This window comes from Gekko japonicus, unplaced genomic scaffold, assembly GCF_001447785.1.
Source record: "Gekko japonicus isolate JY-2015 unplaced genomic scaffold, Gekko_japonicus_V1.1 scaffold1753, whole genome shotgun sequence".
NCBI lineage: Eukaryota > Metazoa > Chordata > Lepidosauria > Squamata > Gekkonidae > Gekko > Gekko japonicus.
The window spans coordinates 266,043-280,831 of record NW_015164242.1 but is presented as its reverse complement, the minus strand read 5'-3'; the positions used below and the strand labels follow the sequence as shown (position 1 = coordinate 280,831).

The following is a 14,789-nucleotide window of genomic DNA, read 5'->3' as shown; positions in this document are numbered from 1 at the left end:
ATCAGAGCCCCAGCATCCCGGCAGCCGCGGAGGAGATCCCGGAAACGAAGGCGGCTGAAGCGGAGGCCCGGGCACCACTTCCGGATCCCGGCCCGGAGGCCGGAACCCCGGGGGTACCAGATCGGACCCCAAGACGGTCAGCAAGAGTACGGCGGCCCCTAGTGTACCTAAAAGACTATGTAACATAGGGGAGGATCCGGACTATGGGGGGAGGGATGTTGTGTCCGCTGACCGCCACCAGAGGCCAGCGCACACTCCTGAGCTTGAGTCCGAGACAACAATGGGGACTAGAATCCTAGTCCCTCCACAGGGGAACCAATGGGACCGTGGCGGGAGATTTAAACCCGCCAATGGGACCCAGGGGTGTGTCCCCTGGTTGTGTATATAGTTGGCCTGCCGGCCAGTGTCTGTATCTTTTGTTGTGTACCAGTAAAGTTGTGCTGATCACGTCATGCGTCTAACCCACTACATTTCAACATTGTTATACTTTTTGTGTTGGAGCTTTGGAGTATTGAATGAATGAAGCCATTTTGTTTGCTGTGGGATGGATGATGAATTGTCCATGTTCTCTAAACAGTTCTCTATTAACATTCCTTTCACGGATGGGTACAATTTAAACAGTAGTCTTCTTGCTCTTCCAGCATTTCCATACTGAAAGTAACACGCTTGGGCTTGAATCCTATGAACACGGTCTGTATACACTCGACAGCTTCTGCTGTGGAGCTCACTTCCTCTTGACTAGCATTTCCATCTGAACAAGATCAGTGGTTTTCAGTGTGTCCTTGTGCAAACAGAAGTACTAGTACAAGAAGAGAAAGTGAGCTCTGCAGCTGAGGCTGTCTAGCGCACATGGAACTTGTTCATAGGATCTAAACCTTAAATCTTCACAGTTTAATTTTTTTTAAAGAATTGGTGCTTCTCTTGTGCTTGACAAATGTGGAGGAATTCTTTGAGAATAATCCTGTGCCATTAAATCAATGCTGTTTTTTTCTGAACAGCTTATGAAAATAGGTTCCGATGTAGAAGTTATACTCCAAACATCTGTAATTCAGGGTGTTCATACAGGCCCGAACAAACTATGTAAGTATAGAAGGTAGCAAGGTAATACCATATGCTTAATTCACAACATGATTATTTTTATGTATTCATGTTTAAGCAAATATGCATATATCAGACAAAACGTTTAATGGACTCCAGCTGCATTTTCAGTTAGTCATTTGCAGACTTTGAAGCAGACAGTTGTATTTTGAGCTAATGCAACAGATAAGATAGGCTGAGTCTCTTGTCCCTTGAACTCCAATTGTACTTGCAGGTCATGTTTTGCAGAAGCAATCGCCACAAGAAATCCTTTTCTCGGCCTTGTCCCAGTGGGCACAAGTTGATTCTGCTTCAAGGAACAAATGGTCCAGATCTGCCAGGAATGGTGGCTGTACAGTGACATTTATTTAAAATGAAATGCCTGCACTGGTGCTGAAGGCACGCAACATAGTCCAAAGCATATTTTCTCAGAAAGAACTGCCGCAGATTTAAGCTGATATATTCTTCGGTATTTTTGTCTAGGATTACTGGTTTAGGGAAGTAATTTTTTTTTCTTAGCTGAAGGATCTTTTTTGTTACCATTTTACAGATCCCGTCACACAACAGTGTCATTTCACTGCATGAAAGCAGAATGTCAAACAGAGTGAATGGCAGGATTTAAAAATTAGCTGAAGAAGAAGAAGAGATTGGATTTATACCCCACCCTTCACTTGGAGTCTCAGAGCGGCTTACAAACTCCTTTCCCTTCCCCTCCCCACAACAGACACCCTGTGAGGTGGGTGGGGCTGAGAGAACTCTGACACAAACTGCTCGTTTTCAAGGACAGCTGTGCCAGAGCTTGTGACTGACCCAAGGTCACATCAGCAGGTGCAAGTGGAGGAGTGGAGAATCAAACCCAGTTCTCCCAGATTAGAGTCCGCGCACTTAACCATTACACCAAACTGGCACAAGGCACAAGCTTTTTAAAAATAATGGTGTGAAGAGTTTGTATTAGACAATTAAACTGTTGGTTGTGGGGTTTTGTAGAAACAGTGTAATTAAGAAATTATTATGTGGCCTGTCAAGTCAAATTATCGGTTAAAGTACAAAGAAACTGGCTTGAATCGATTTGATTCACAGAACAGACCAATATAAATAAAGCTTTCTTCTGCAGCATCCAACATTCATGGAATATCTGGATGTGTTTACTTTTCAGTCTGCCATGGTGGGAAAATGGCATGAGTTGAAAACCTTGTTTTTTGAGAAAGAAGTTGTAGTGCAGTGCTCTTACCATCTTTTCAGATGCATTTTTTTCACTTTCTTCCCTTAATCCTTTCACTTTTGTTTCTCTTATGATACACATGAATTATACTTATTTATTATTGGAAGCAATCTTGGGATATAAAGATAAAGGTTTTAACACCAAAAAGTCCTTGAAATGCTATTATGGGTAGGGGTGTGTGTACGTATGTGACAATCTCTTTCCAAGCAGTTAAGTCAAGCATATGACACGACTGGGATGACTATGGAAGAATCAAGTGCAAATGTTTTTCAGGTCATTTAACATATTAATAGCCTGTTTTAAATGACCCAGACAGTCATCCCAAGGGATCAGAAAGCTTTTTGTCATTTTCCGAGTGAAATAGTCTAGGTGTCATTAGGAGCATGTTTATAGCAGTCTGCTAGCATCTGTGCTGGCTTTCTGTCGTCCCATGGGCACAGTTCAAGGCACTGTTTTAACCAGTGAAGCCCTGAATGGCAAAGAAACCATATACCTTAGAAACCTCTCTCTCATTACTCCATCTGTGTACCATGTCATCGTGGAATGGGCATGTAGATAAACTATATTAAGAGCACACCCTTCACTGGAGTCTTATAAGAGTAAGCTGCACAATGGCCCTTTCTGCACACACTCTTTACCCCTGACTTTACCGGATCTTGAGTTGGTTCACCTTTACTTCAAATGATGTGTTTGCATTCTGCACTTTTTTTTTTGGCTCCGGCTCTTTTCCCAGGATGCCAAGGCTCAGCGGATTATGTACTCCGCATTCCTGAAGTCCTTTACAGTAGCCATGCCCCTAGAGTTACTGCCAAGTTTCAAAGATTGTGCCATTTGATTGGTCAGGTGGAGCAAATGCCTTCCCCGACTCTCACTTGCCAAAAGGTGCTGAAATGTTTCATGAGCCTTATTGAAATCTCGTGAGAGTTTCTCTCACAAGGACTTTATCAAACCACAGTCTGCCTCAGTGTTAAATGCTGTCTAGAGTCAAACCACAAAAGACTCCTGCAGGGAAACCAGTATTCTCAAAAGTAACTTCCATGACAGCCCTCCACTGATTGATGCAAATATAGGCATGGTGCTTAGGGCTCATCTTGTCTTTCATTCAAACCCCCTCCTTCCCAGCCGGTGGGTGGATCTACCCAACCAGCCTCTCCCTCCAGAAGCAGATGCAGTCCAGAAGGCTGCAGTATTTCCTCCAAAAAGCATTCTGTGAGCTCCAGCCCTGCGCTGCAAGCAAGGTCCCTCTTCCCTTCCTTCATCTAACTGTTCTTGTCTCTTCCTCTTCCACAAAATCTATATATAATGCAGATAAGTGAAACTCTAGAATTAAGCACAAAGATATAAAGTGAAGGTACTTGCTCAGTAGTTTTAAAGATGAAAAATGAGAATGAAAAATGGTGCCACCTTACAATAGTAGTTGGCTGCTGACATTTTGCTAGTTATCTTTATTAGATTCCAGAGACATAAAGAGTAGTGACTTCTTTCCAATGATCAGAAAATGTTTTAAAACCAGTGGCACAGTGGTAGCTGGTTTAGGTAATTGATTTTAGGCAAAATAATATTTGGTTTCCCTTTATTGTTAAAGTTAATAGAAAAATAATCTTTCTTTTTAAAAGAATCATGTAAAATCTAACTTGTGCTCTTCTTTTCTTCCAGTGCTGATACCAAGAAAAGAGCTACTACTAGACAACATTCCTTTCTGCGATGCACCAACACAAAAGTCATGAATTTGGGGGAATAAAGTTAATTGTTACTGTCATGTGGTTGGTTTTATTGCAAACAAAAATCTGGATAGCTCAGGCTAGCCTGATCTCATCAGATCTTGGTGTCAGAGTTCCGCAGCAATCAGTTCCCAACAACGCCCATTCAGAAGATTGACCTTTATTGAGTACAGTAAAGGCAGGTCATCTGTGCATACATTCTGTGTTAGAAGTGATTGCAAGCCCACGCAATGGGGAGTTATACATCATTCAAAGGGGTCCCCCTGATGGACCGGGGCCAATCAGGGAACAAGCAAAAGCCTGCCTAACTTGTCTACATTCCCAGGTACCAAGGTTCCCAGGCAACAAGGTACCAAGGTCACCGGCCTAAGCTAGAAGATAAGACGAGTTGGGAAGAATCCGTTACAGCAACATACCATCCATCACCTCCCCCTCCTCCGCCAGCTGTGGCGGCAGCCTAGCTGACACTTGGTCCTGGCTAGTATTTGGATGGGAGACCTCCATGGAATACCAGGGTCATGACGTGGATCCAGGCAATGGCAAACACCTCTGAACGTCTCTTGTCTTGAAAACCCTAGGGGTTGACATAAGTTGGCTGTGACTTGATGGCACTTTCTGCCACCAAAGAAAGATCTATTTCCTGTAATATCACTTGAAACAAAATCATTTAAAACATTATTTTTTGTATTTGTGAGTGGGCTAAATGCAGAAAATATTGAATATTGATGGAGGACTCGAGAAAGCAATTCTGTTTATTGTTTGTGAGAATGTTTTTTGAACTAATCAAAACATTTATGAAGCCCGTTCCATAACTTTAAATGCTTCATATGAAAAAGATTGCTTTTCCATATGCACTGCAGATCTGCAGTGCTGATCCTCCCCCCATATAGCAATCTATTGAGAATATTTAATTCAGAATGTAAAGCTTGTATTTGGGGGTTTAAAATGTTGTAACTGAGCAGAAGATATTGGGGAAAACGGTACCAAATCAAACAAATGATCAATCTTCCCAGTTTTTCTTACTGTCATTAGACATTAAAAGGTTTGAGATTGATTAATATGCGGTTTATAAATATTGTTTTAAACATTTATGCTTGAGGAAAGGAGTATTGTTTTTTGTCAAAAGTAAGCAAGATGGCTCCTTTTCCATTTCTCCCCATCATCTTTGAAGCTAAATTTAAGGAAAGAACAATATATTAGATGCAGTTCCATAATTCTTCTTCAAGACTGTTCTTTTTTTGTAGAATGCAGCTGTTGAAGATATTATCTGAAACAGAAGACTGGTGTGGAGCAGATGGGGATGAAGAGACTCATTAACCCTATCTCCCCCCCCCTTTTGGCAGAAACTACCCCCCAGCCTCACCCACAAGCTATTTTAATGAGGAAAATAAATAAATGCCTGTATATTTGTCTTTATAGGACAAAAAAAAAAGTTGGAGACAGGAGCGGGGTAAATTTCAGTGATGGGAAAAAAATTAACATGAGAAGGGGTCCTTTCCTCCCCTCCCCCAATCCTTTATCAGTCCTTACGTTCAAACTGTGGCCTCAGCAGCTGAATTCATGAATTTGCCTCATATTGCATCTCAGACCATTGATCTATCGTACCCGTTATTAACTCTCCAGGATCTCCTACTACTGGAGGTCCTACAGATTGAACCTGGGACGATGGCCCCATCAAGAAATGAACTGCAGGACTTACATGTAATATGCGATTCTGTTCTTAGGCTTTGCATAGATGATCATTTTGGCTTTGTTGTAGCAGCAGCCATCGCTGATAACTGTTCAGCCACAACGAACGGAATACGAAATCTCAAATCAGTAAGGTCTTTTTCCCTAATACACCTCAATAGATTTGTGAGGTGATCTCAAAAGAGAGATAGGGTTTACTTAATGTCACTAAGGGACACTTATTAATATACAATATTCCTAAAATACTAGACCACAGAAGGCACATCTATATATATAAAAGAAAGTCTCCTCACCATAAAATCAACACCCAGGCCAAACCGCTGGACCTAGAGAGATCAAATGCAGGGAGAGCGCTCCTACCATAGCGTAGGTGCTCACTAAGAAGAGATTTATAGAAATTTGACCCCTAAGTAGGTCAAAAGGGGGAAAATGTGCTCCCCCCCATTGATTCCTATACGGCTGCCAGGCAGCTGCTTCCCTACCCCCCCCACTCTGATTGGTCAGCTGCAGAGCTCAGTGTTCTGGGGTTAAAAAACCCCAACAGTTACAGGAGACTGCAGCGAGCTAATGACAGCGAGCTAATGACAGTTGAGGAAATCAGGAGTAGCCAAGAACCACCTGTGAGGTGAAGCAAAGCTGCTGGCCCAGCCTCTCTGATGACTTCCCCCACCTCCTACACTTAACAGGTGGTTGTCTGTCAGGTGCAGTCCACCTTCACAGTGACTTCTAATACTCCTCCCCCTCCTACACCAAACAGCTGCCTGTCAGGTGTAGGAGAGGAGGTGGGATGACTTCCAACATACTCCCCCCACCTCCTACACCTAACAGGCAGTTGTCTGTCAGGTGCAGCCCCATCACCTCAGTGGCTTCTAATACTCCTCCCCCTCCTACACTGGATAGGCAGCTGCCTGTCAGGTGTAGGAGAGGAGGTGGGATGGTTTCCAACACACTCTCCCCATCTCCTACACCTAACAAGCGGTTGTCTTGTCAGGTGCAGCAGCGGTTGCAGGGTGCTTAAAGCCACAAGGGAGCCTGCCCCAGCAGTAATGCCTTAGTGATCCTGCCCGCCCTGCCTCCACAGTGGCTTCTAATACTCCTCCTCCCTCCCCATACTACACTGGACTGTCAGGTGTAGGAGAGGAGGTAGAATGCTTACAGCTGCCAGGGAGGTTTGCTTAGCAGGATTGCCTTAACACGACTGCTGGCCCAGCCTCCCCGATGCCTTTAAATACAATCCCTCCCAACACTAGATAGGCCGGTATGTGTCAGGTGTAGGAGCAGGGCCAGGGGATGAATGTTTATGGGGAGGCAGTAAAGGATATTTCTAGGAGCCATTTCGATGTGTGCCTCCCTCATGAACCTGAAGAAATGTCCACCACATCACCACTCCCTCACACCAACTCCCCCTCACCTCTTACTGCCCCCAAGAAAGCTCCTGGCAAACGTTGAGCCAGATACACCAATGCTACAAGGAGGAGGCAACTTAGGAATGCAGCAAAGACATTTGCACATAGTACTCCTGCAGTGTACTGAGCTGCACAGGCCAAGTACCAGCAAGATCACCCTGAGGTGCTCAGAATAACACAGTCTCCATATAAGCAAAACAATTCAGGAACACAAGTAGGCCATCACTTTCATGGAAGGTAGCAGGAGTTGACTTAACAGACGACTGCTTCTTAAATGGACAGTTCTATGTGGCCTGCTCCAGAGTGAGCTCACCAAGCAGCCCAGTGATCCTAGCACCTGAGGGCAGAACCACCAATATGGTCTAGAGAGAGGTCCTTCAGGAGAGAGAGAAAAGGTATGTATGTCTCACTTCATTTTTTCACTACAATTTTCTCTATTAGAATCCCTACAACAAATGTTACATTTCAGACTTCACATCATCAGTATTATTACTGGATTTACGGAACTTAAATACCATAATGAAGCACGAGTATCAGGCTAGTCTTTCATACAAGAAACAGATGTGTTCTTAAAATCACATTTTAAAAAATTGGTAGGACACTGCTGGTGGCCCTGCACTAATTTCTCTAAGAAGGCTTCAGATATATACAGATCCACATTGACGATTATGTACACAACCTTCAGAAAGGGCAATGGCTAACACACAGGAAAAGGAAAACTTAAATCCAATCTAACACAGCTTAGAAACAATTTGAAGGCATGTTCTGCAGTGTTGATGTTAAAAAACAATTGCATGTTTATTCCATCATTGCATTAGTTCACTCTTGTCTTGCTGAGCTATTTAGGCTTGTAGGAGGGTTGATACATCTTTGTCACTCATGATGGACGGGCTAGAATTCTTTTGTGATGGTTAGGTGACATTTGCAGTTTTTTCTAGATAGAATATCCATATCAGTGCAAGCCACATTGTATTCTGTCAGGTTTCATTGGATTACTTTGCGTTGCTAAGAAGATGTAGAATTTGGATTCAGAAATATTCAGAAGCACTGAATAAATGCTGTAGTTGGAATAGTCACAAATACTTTGGAATCCAAGTTTTATATTTCTGAATATTCAGGATAATTCCTAATATCCGGAGTCCCGTTGACTTATAGAAGGCAGGCAAAGCTGCTTGCAAGATGAGGAAAATGACAGCTGTTCCTCAGATAACTTGGTCTGGACTCTAGAAAGGAAACTGAAAAATTCCCCAAACAGCCTGGCATCGAGTGTTGCAGGGGGCAGAGAGCTCAGTGTCCCCTGATGGGTGTTGTCATGGTCTTCCCACTGGAAGGGGGGAAGGAGTGAGAGCACAGCCTGTGCGTGATGTCTGTCTACACTTAAGAAATCCTGAAACAGGCACACACCAGAAGATAAATTCACATTGGTCCTTTCTAACTGAAAGATGAGCAGAGCTGCTTATATAAATTCCCTAACGATTTGCTCTGCCTGTTGAAAGAGTCTCCTCTGTGCCCCTTTCAGCATTTGATTCCCTCTCTGCCCCTTAGTGTATATTAGGAATATAATACATTCATTAGATTGTAGATTAGTAGGGAAGTTTTATATTGTCTAGGTCCTTTTGGGGGTATATCAGGCATAAGGATAAGGTGTTAGAAAGAGATCATAGATTATATGTGGGTATGGTTTTCATTATTATTATAGTCTGTGTTCTGCTGCAGCAGGATCGGATAGTGTTGTGAGGGAGAGTCTGCAAGCAGTATGAAATGTGGGCATGACCAAGGAAGTTGGAGCATGAGAAAGGCTGCCGGAATATTGCTTGGCTTCCCTGATGTGTCCTTTGAATAAGAGAAAATGGCACACTTCAGTTCATCGTATGTCATGCTTCAGTCTGCTGCTTCCTCCAATTGCTACTCCAGGACGCTGCTTGCTCACTCAGCTGTGGTGTGACCTGTGCTGTTGAGGTAGTTCCCACCTGCCCACCACTGCCTGTTTGCTGCTCCACTCTGCCTGCCAGTGCTACCTAGCTGTTCTGGTGGCATTTGCGCTTATTCAGGATTCATGCCCAGATTGCCCAGAAGTCATTTCCTTGTGCCTGACACTGCTGCCTAGCAATTATACACCATTGATGGGGTATAATTTTTTAAAATAAAGAATGAATGAATTCAAGACTAGTAACCCATATCCCTTCCCCACACCAGACAACCTGTGAGGTAGGTGGGGCTGAGAGAGCTCTTTCAAGAACTGCTCATGAGTAAACAGCTCAGAACCAACTTGTTTTCTTTTAATTTATTTCTTTATCTTAAACAGACAAATACATACATACAGGGGGGAATAGCATAGTTTAACAATTTTGCAATGTAAATAATATTCATTACAAATATTTAGTACTAATTATCTTTTCATATTACAGGTTTATACCTTTTTAACAACGTAATTTCTCAAGCTTGCTATATTATGACTTATCATAGTTTTCAACCCAAACATAGAATCTTGACCACATCTTCTTGTATAAATCCTCAGCTTGGTTTTTCAAACATAGAGACAGTTTATCAATCTCTGCTATATCCAATATTTTGTTAATAACTTCACATCTAGATGGTATTTCTATTTTCCCCCAGTATCTAGCATGCATTATTCTAGCTGAAATAGTCACATGTAATATAAAATACCTGTAATTTTTTCTATATTGTTGTCACGGCTCAGGTGGGGTGTCACCTGATGCTGCCACCACTCTGGATTTAGGTTCCCTTGAGAAGGCCCAAAGCACCCTCCCAAGACCTTCAGACCTCCTTTTAGGCCGAATAACAGGTGTGAGGACCAGGCAGAGTAAAACAAGGAAAAGGTTTATTTTATAGGAGGTCAAACGACAAGGTGCAGAATAATAACAGTAAGTGGGTGAAAAGAAAAAAAATCAAATGCCCTAACGCGTCTAAATTTACTTTCCCTAGCTCACTATCACAAGTGGCCTTAAACTACTCACCCCTCCCTCTGGATTTTAAGTATTCCCCCGATATTTTTCCTGGGTTTTTAGATTTTTGTGCACACCTGGGGACTGCCCCAAGTGTGCACGAAAATCTCCCTCCCCCAATAAAAATATTTCAGGCACAAAAGGGATGGAGGTTGTCAGTGTTTTTTGTATTACTTCGTGTATCCAAGCCCAAAACTTCTTAGCTTTTTCACATTGCCACCACATATGGAAAAAAGATCCTACTTTACTCTGACATTTCCAACATGTATTGGAACATTTTGGATCTATTTTGGACAGAATGTCAGGCATAATGTGCCATCTATGAAACATCTTATAAATGTTTTCCTTATAAAGAATTGATCTTATGATTTTTATGTTCCTTTTCCAAATCTGATCCCACTGGTCCAAGTCAATATTATGGCCCACATTTTGTGCCCACTTTATCATGACCCTTTTAACCCTCTCCTCATGCATTTCATCTTCAATAAGAAAATTTGTAGATTTTCCTTATAAGTTTTGATCTGATGGACCTCTGCTCTGAACCAACTTGCAACTGACCCAAGGTCACACCAGCAGCTGCATGTGGAGGAGAGGGAGATCAAACCCGGTTCTCCCACATTAGAGTTTGTGCTCCTAACCACTACATCAAACTGGCTTTCAAAATGCCGTACATAATTAATACAGGGGTAGTACATAAATCCTAGAGTTGGATTCGAATGGCTTTCGAGCAAGGGAACCTTTACCTTTACTTTACTAGTACATAAACAGTCCTATATTCATAGTAGCTTTTGATAACATTTAGCTCTAAAAATTGAATTGATAAGATTGATTACATTTACTAAACCTGAGTTTTTTCCTGCATAAGCTCTTTTGATTTAACTTTTAGTATCCACAAAAATCACTGGCTAAGCTGTTTGAAAAATCTTACTGTTGCCTACAGCAGATGGTGCTCTTTCATGTTATATTAAGGAAGCAAGCTCTGAAATGATCTCATTAAGCTACATCCTGTGTGTGTTGACTCGAAAGAGAATCCTGTTTTGCTAATGGAGTTTACTTCCAAGTAAATGTGCATAGCCTTGGAGGTCTAATTCCATAATACTGTAAATGAAGTAAATAAATAATTGTTTTATGAGGGGATATAACTTAATTAAAATAATTGTGCAAAGTGAAGCATTAATCTTTTAGCTACGTAATGTTTTTGGCACCTGCACTTTTGGCATAGGTATAAACGCAAAAGGTTTTGTACCTTTCTAGGAAAGAGGAGTGTTACTCATGCAGGGAAGTTTGATGCCAGCCTGACCTGGGGTGGGGGGGGGAGAGGTCAGACAGTGGACACCTTGTGCATCAACTTCCTAGTAACTTAGGCTCCTGCGCCTCAGTGGGGCAGGCAGTTCAACAGTGCTTGCTTTGCTGGGAGTTTAGCTCCAACAGGACGTACGGGCATAAGGCATGCAAGGTGGCCATTGTGCAGTGACCCCCATGCTGTCTCGGCATGTTTTAAAGGGAAACCCAGGTCAGGGGGTGAGCTCCTGGCCCTAGTCCCAGCTCCCGTCCACCCAGCGGTTCGAAAGCATGTAAAATGCAAGTAGATAAATGGGTACCTGCCCTTAGGTGGCAGGGAGTACCCCTCCTCCTTACGAGGACGTGCAGCAGGAGCGGCGACGGTGGCAGCGGCAGAATGACCCTGGCAACCCAGCATGCGTGCGCGGCGGAGGCTGAACGGAGGCGGAGTCGTGGTGCGTGGTGGCGTGGAGACGCAGCGCGGTGGAGCCAGTGGGATGGAGCCGGAGCTGCGGCTGGTGCGTTGCCGAGCACCGGATGAAGCCCGCCAGGAGGAGCCACGGATTAAGATCTGTTCCGGGGGCCAGGAGGTGAAGCGCTGAAGAACCCGCCAGGAACTAGTACAACAACTAAGCCAGGAACTGAACAACAACTGAGCCCGCTGCCTGGGTGCTGGTAGGTCATCAACCCCCCCCCCCATACAAAAATGTGGCCCTAGTTAGGTATAAAGTTGTATGTAAACCGCTCAGAGACCCTTGGGAGTCAGAGCGGTATATAAGCCAAAAATTAATTAAATAAATAAGGCATGCAAGGTGGCCATTGTGCAGTGGCCCCCATGCTGTCTCGGCATGTTTTAAAGGGAGACCCAGGTCAGGGCTATAGGACCAGCGAGGGGGTCGGCAGGGAGGGGGGTAACCCTCCCTCCAAAAAAGGGTCCCAGACTAATTAGGGTCCAGTTGTTCAAGTGCTGGTTGCGGACTTATCCCAGTCAGGTGGATCAGGTGGACTTGATGGAGGGCTTTATAGTTGGCTTCTGGATTCCATTTCAGGGGATTAGGAGGCCCTATAGTTTGGTTTGGTCAAGGGGATGGAGTGTGTGGTCAGGGCAAAGTTCACTAAAGAGTGTGTGGGGAGGGGAGGGTGCTCGGCCCCTTCCCTGTTCCCCCAGTGCCTAATCTGCAGGTCTCCCTGTTGGGGGTGGTGCCTCATTCACCACCTACCCTACCCAAAAGAGGACTCAGTGAACAAAGTGGTACTGGGCTACTTATGCTCAATACGCTACATGTCCTTTGTAGGCAGTGGACATTATGCATTGTTGTGACCCAGGGGCAGAGCTGGCGAGGTGCAACATCAAGTCAGCCTTCTGCCTCGTGCTGGGCTGGCCACAGTTTTGACTTTTTTGGGCATAGAGCTGGATACTGTGCCTGGGGTCAGCAACGGGGTGGCTGACTCTCTTGTAAACTGATGGAAAGGTTTCAGCAGTTGGCCCCAGAGGCCAACCCCCACCTGAGCAGGATGTCACTGGAACTGTGGCAGTTTGGAGGGCTGGGGCTCAGTGGGCAGTAAAGATGGCTTTGGTGCCTAGCACCAAGCAGGTAGGCAGTTTGAGTCCTTTAGGTGGTAAGTCAGGCTGCAAGGGACCTGGTCAATCCCATTGGCCCATTTGATCCAATACTGTGTAGAATAGAAAGGTAAGGGGCTGCCAGTGCAGTCAGAGATTGCTTAGTGGTCTTGGCTTTTGAGAGCAGGTCCCAGAGCTTTCAGGCCATGGGGGACTTCTGCATCTGGAAGATGCTTGAGAGTTGGTCCCAGGAGGTGGGGGTGTGGCCTGATATGAGGGAGCCCATCTCCCCTGCAGTCTTGAAGGGGTTACATTTTGCCTGGGCATCCATGTGTGCTTCGGCATATGATGCCCATCTGTTCCATGTGGCAGCACTTCTGGCATTTTTCAGGGTGCTCAGGGTAGGTGAGCTGGTGGTCAGTTCCTGGGCGGCCAGGTTGGGGAGGCCTTGCAGGTGCAGGATGTCCGCTTTGTGGAAGACAGTACACGCATCAAGGTACAGAGGTCTAAGACAGATCAGGCCCTGAGGGGGGCTGAGGTCCCCGTGGGGCCCTGCTCGGATAGGGACCTTTGCCCAGTGACAGTGTTACATGATTATCCATGCAGGGTGCAGTGGGGGTGCATTGTTTGTGCACTGACCAAGTTTCAGTTCTGGAGTATCACCGAGCAAGTGCTGGGAGTCCTGGGGCTGGGGCACGTTCATTTTGGAACTCACACCTTCAGGATTGGGGCTCCTTCCCCAGCGGTGGTGAAGGATTGTTCTGAGCCAGATATTCAGCAGCTGGGATGGTGGAGGTTGCGAAGCTACAAGTCCTACATTTGCCCACTGGGGCATTGTGAAGGGTTGTGTGCTGTTGTTACTTGTCGTTTCTTTTCAGGCACACTGGGCGGCTGGGAGAGAAAGAGATTTATCATTCGTGGCTACAGTATGGTCTTTTGAGCAACCAATCAGTGCCACGTCGGGTTGCAGCTTGGGCTCAGCAAGGTGGCTACATTGGACTGGACGGGACATCGGGGCCTGCAGTGGACACCTGTTGTTGAGGGGAGGAAGTGTCCTCTGCCTCACATGGTGCTGATCCATCTGGGTGGAAACAATCTTGGCCTGATGAAGGAAAAAGACCCTTGTGGTGGAAGCAAAAGCCAACCTGGGGTCAACCCACCCGTTGCTTTGGGCTTGGTTGCCATGGGTGATGGGATGATGTCTGGAATGTTCACTTTCATATTCGCTTGCTTGGCCACCTGCTCCTTAGACGCAGATACGCAACCTTGAGCTCCTGGTGTCAGCTTTCTCTTGGGAATAATGAACCGTTATATTCTGGCGGGATCCTATCTTGGTGTGATTGGCTCTAGGCCATTAGAATAGTAGAGGGGCTTGGTATAACTGCTAGCTTTGCACGTTTTTGGGTTAGTTCTAAGAAAAGTGTAATGTACCCCGCCATTAACACGTGCACGACCGTTGGGCCATGCGGTCAAGCAAAGCCCTGAAGCTTCGCTCAAGGAGAACAATAGCTAAGCGGATCCTAGCCCGCACCTATCAGAGGGCCAGGTCCGCAGCCGAGAGCCTATGGGACTCTCGGCTACTGTAAATAGCCTATAGGAAGTAGAGGGTGTGTTTTGGTGGTGGGTTTTCTGGGCATATATACCGGCCTGCGAGCCGCCAAGTCTTTGTCTTTTGCTGAATAAAAGTACTTTGCTGAAATCACTCAACGTTCTCAGTACTTTTCAAAAAGCGTTAGGAGTCTGGATACCTTCAATGTCTCCATAACTTTTATTCTCTGAGTGACTGTTGTTGGGAACTGATTGCTCCAGGGTTTTGACACTTGGAGGTCATCAGAAGCCAGTGGCTGGGCATGCTGATTGTAGTGT

General features: G+C 45.0%; 1 protein-coding gene across 1 annotated transcript in view; it reads left to right on the top strand.

Moving 5' to 3' along the window:
• Positions 1-4,072, top strand: part of LYRM7 (LYR motif containing 7) — a 13,310-nt gene extending 9,238 nt beyond the window's left edge. Inside the window, exons 4-5 of the mRNA XM_015408617.1 lie at positions 999-1,080; positions 3,956-4,072. Coding sequence (XP_015264103.1) covers positions 999-1,080; positions 3,956-4,026 — 153 coding nt within the window. The 3' untranslated portion in view covers positions 4,027-4,072. The remainder of the gene's footprint in view (positions 1-998; positions 1,081-3,955) is intronic.
• The last annotated feature ends 10,717 nt before the right edge of the window (positions 4,073-14,789 follow it).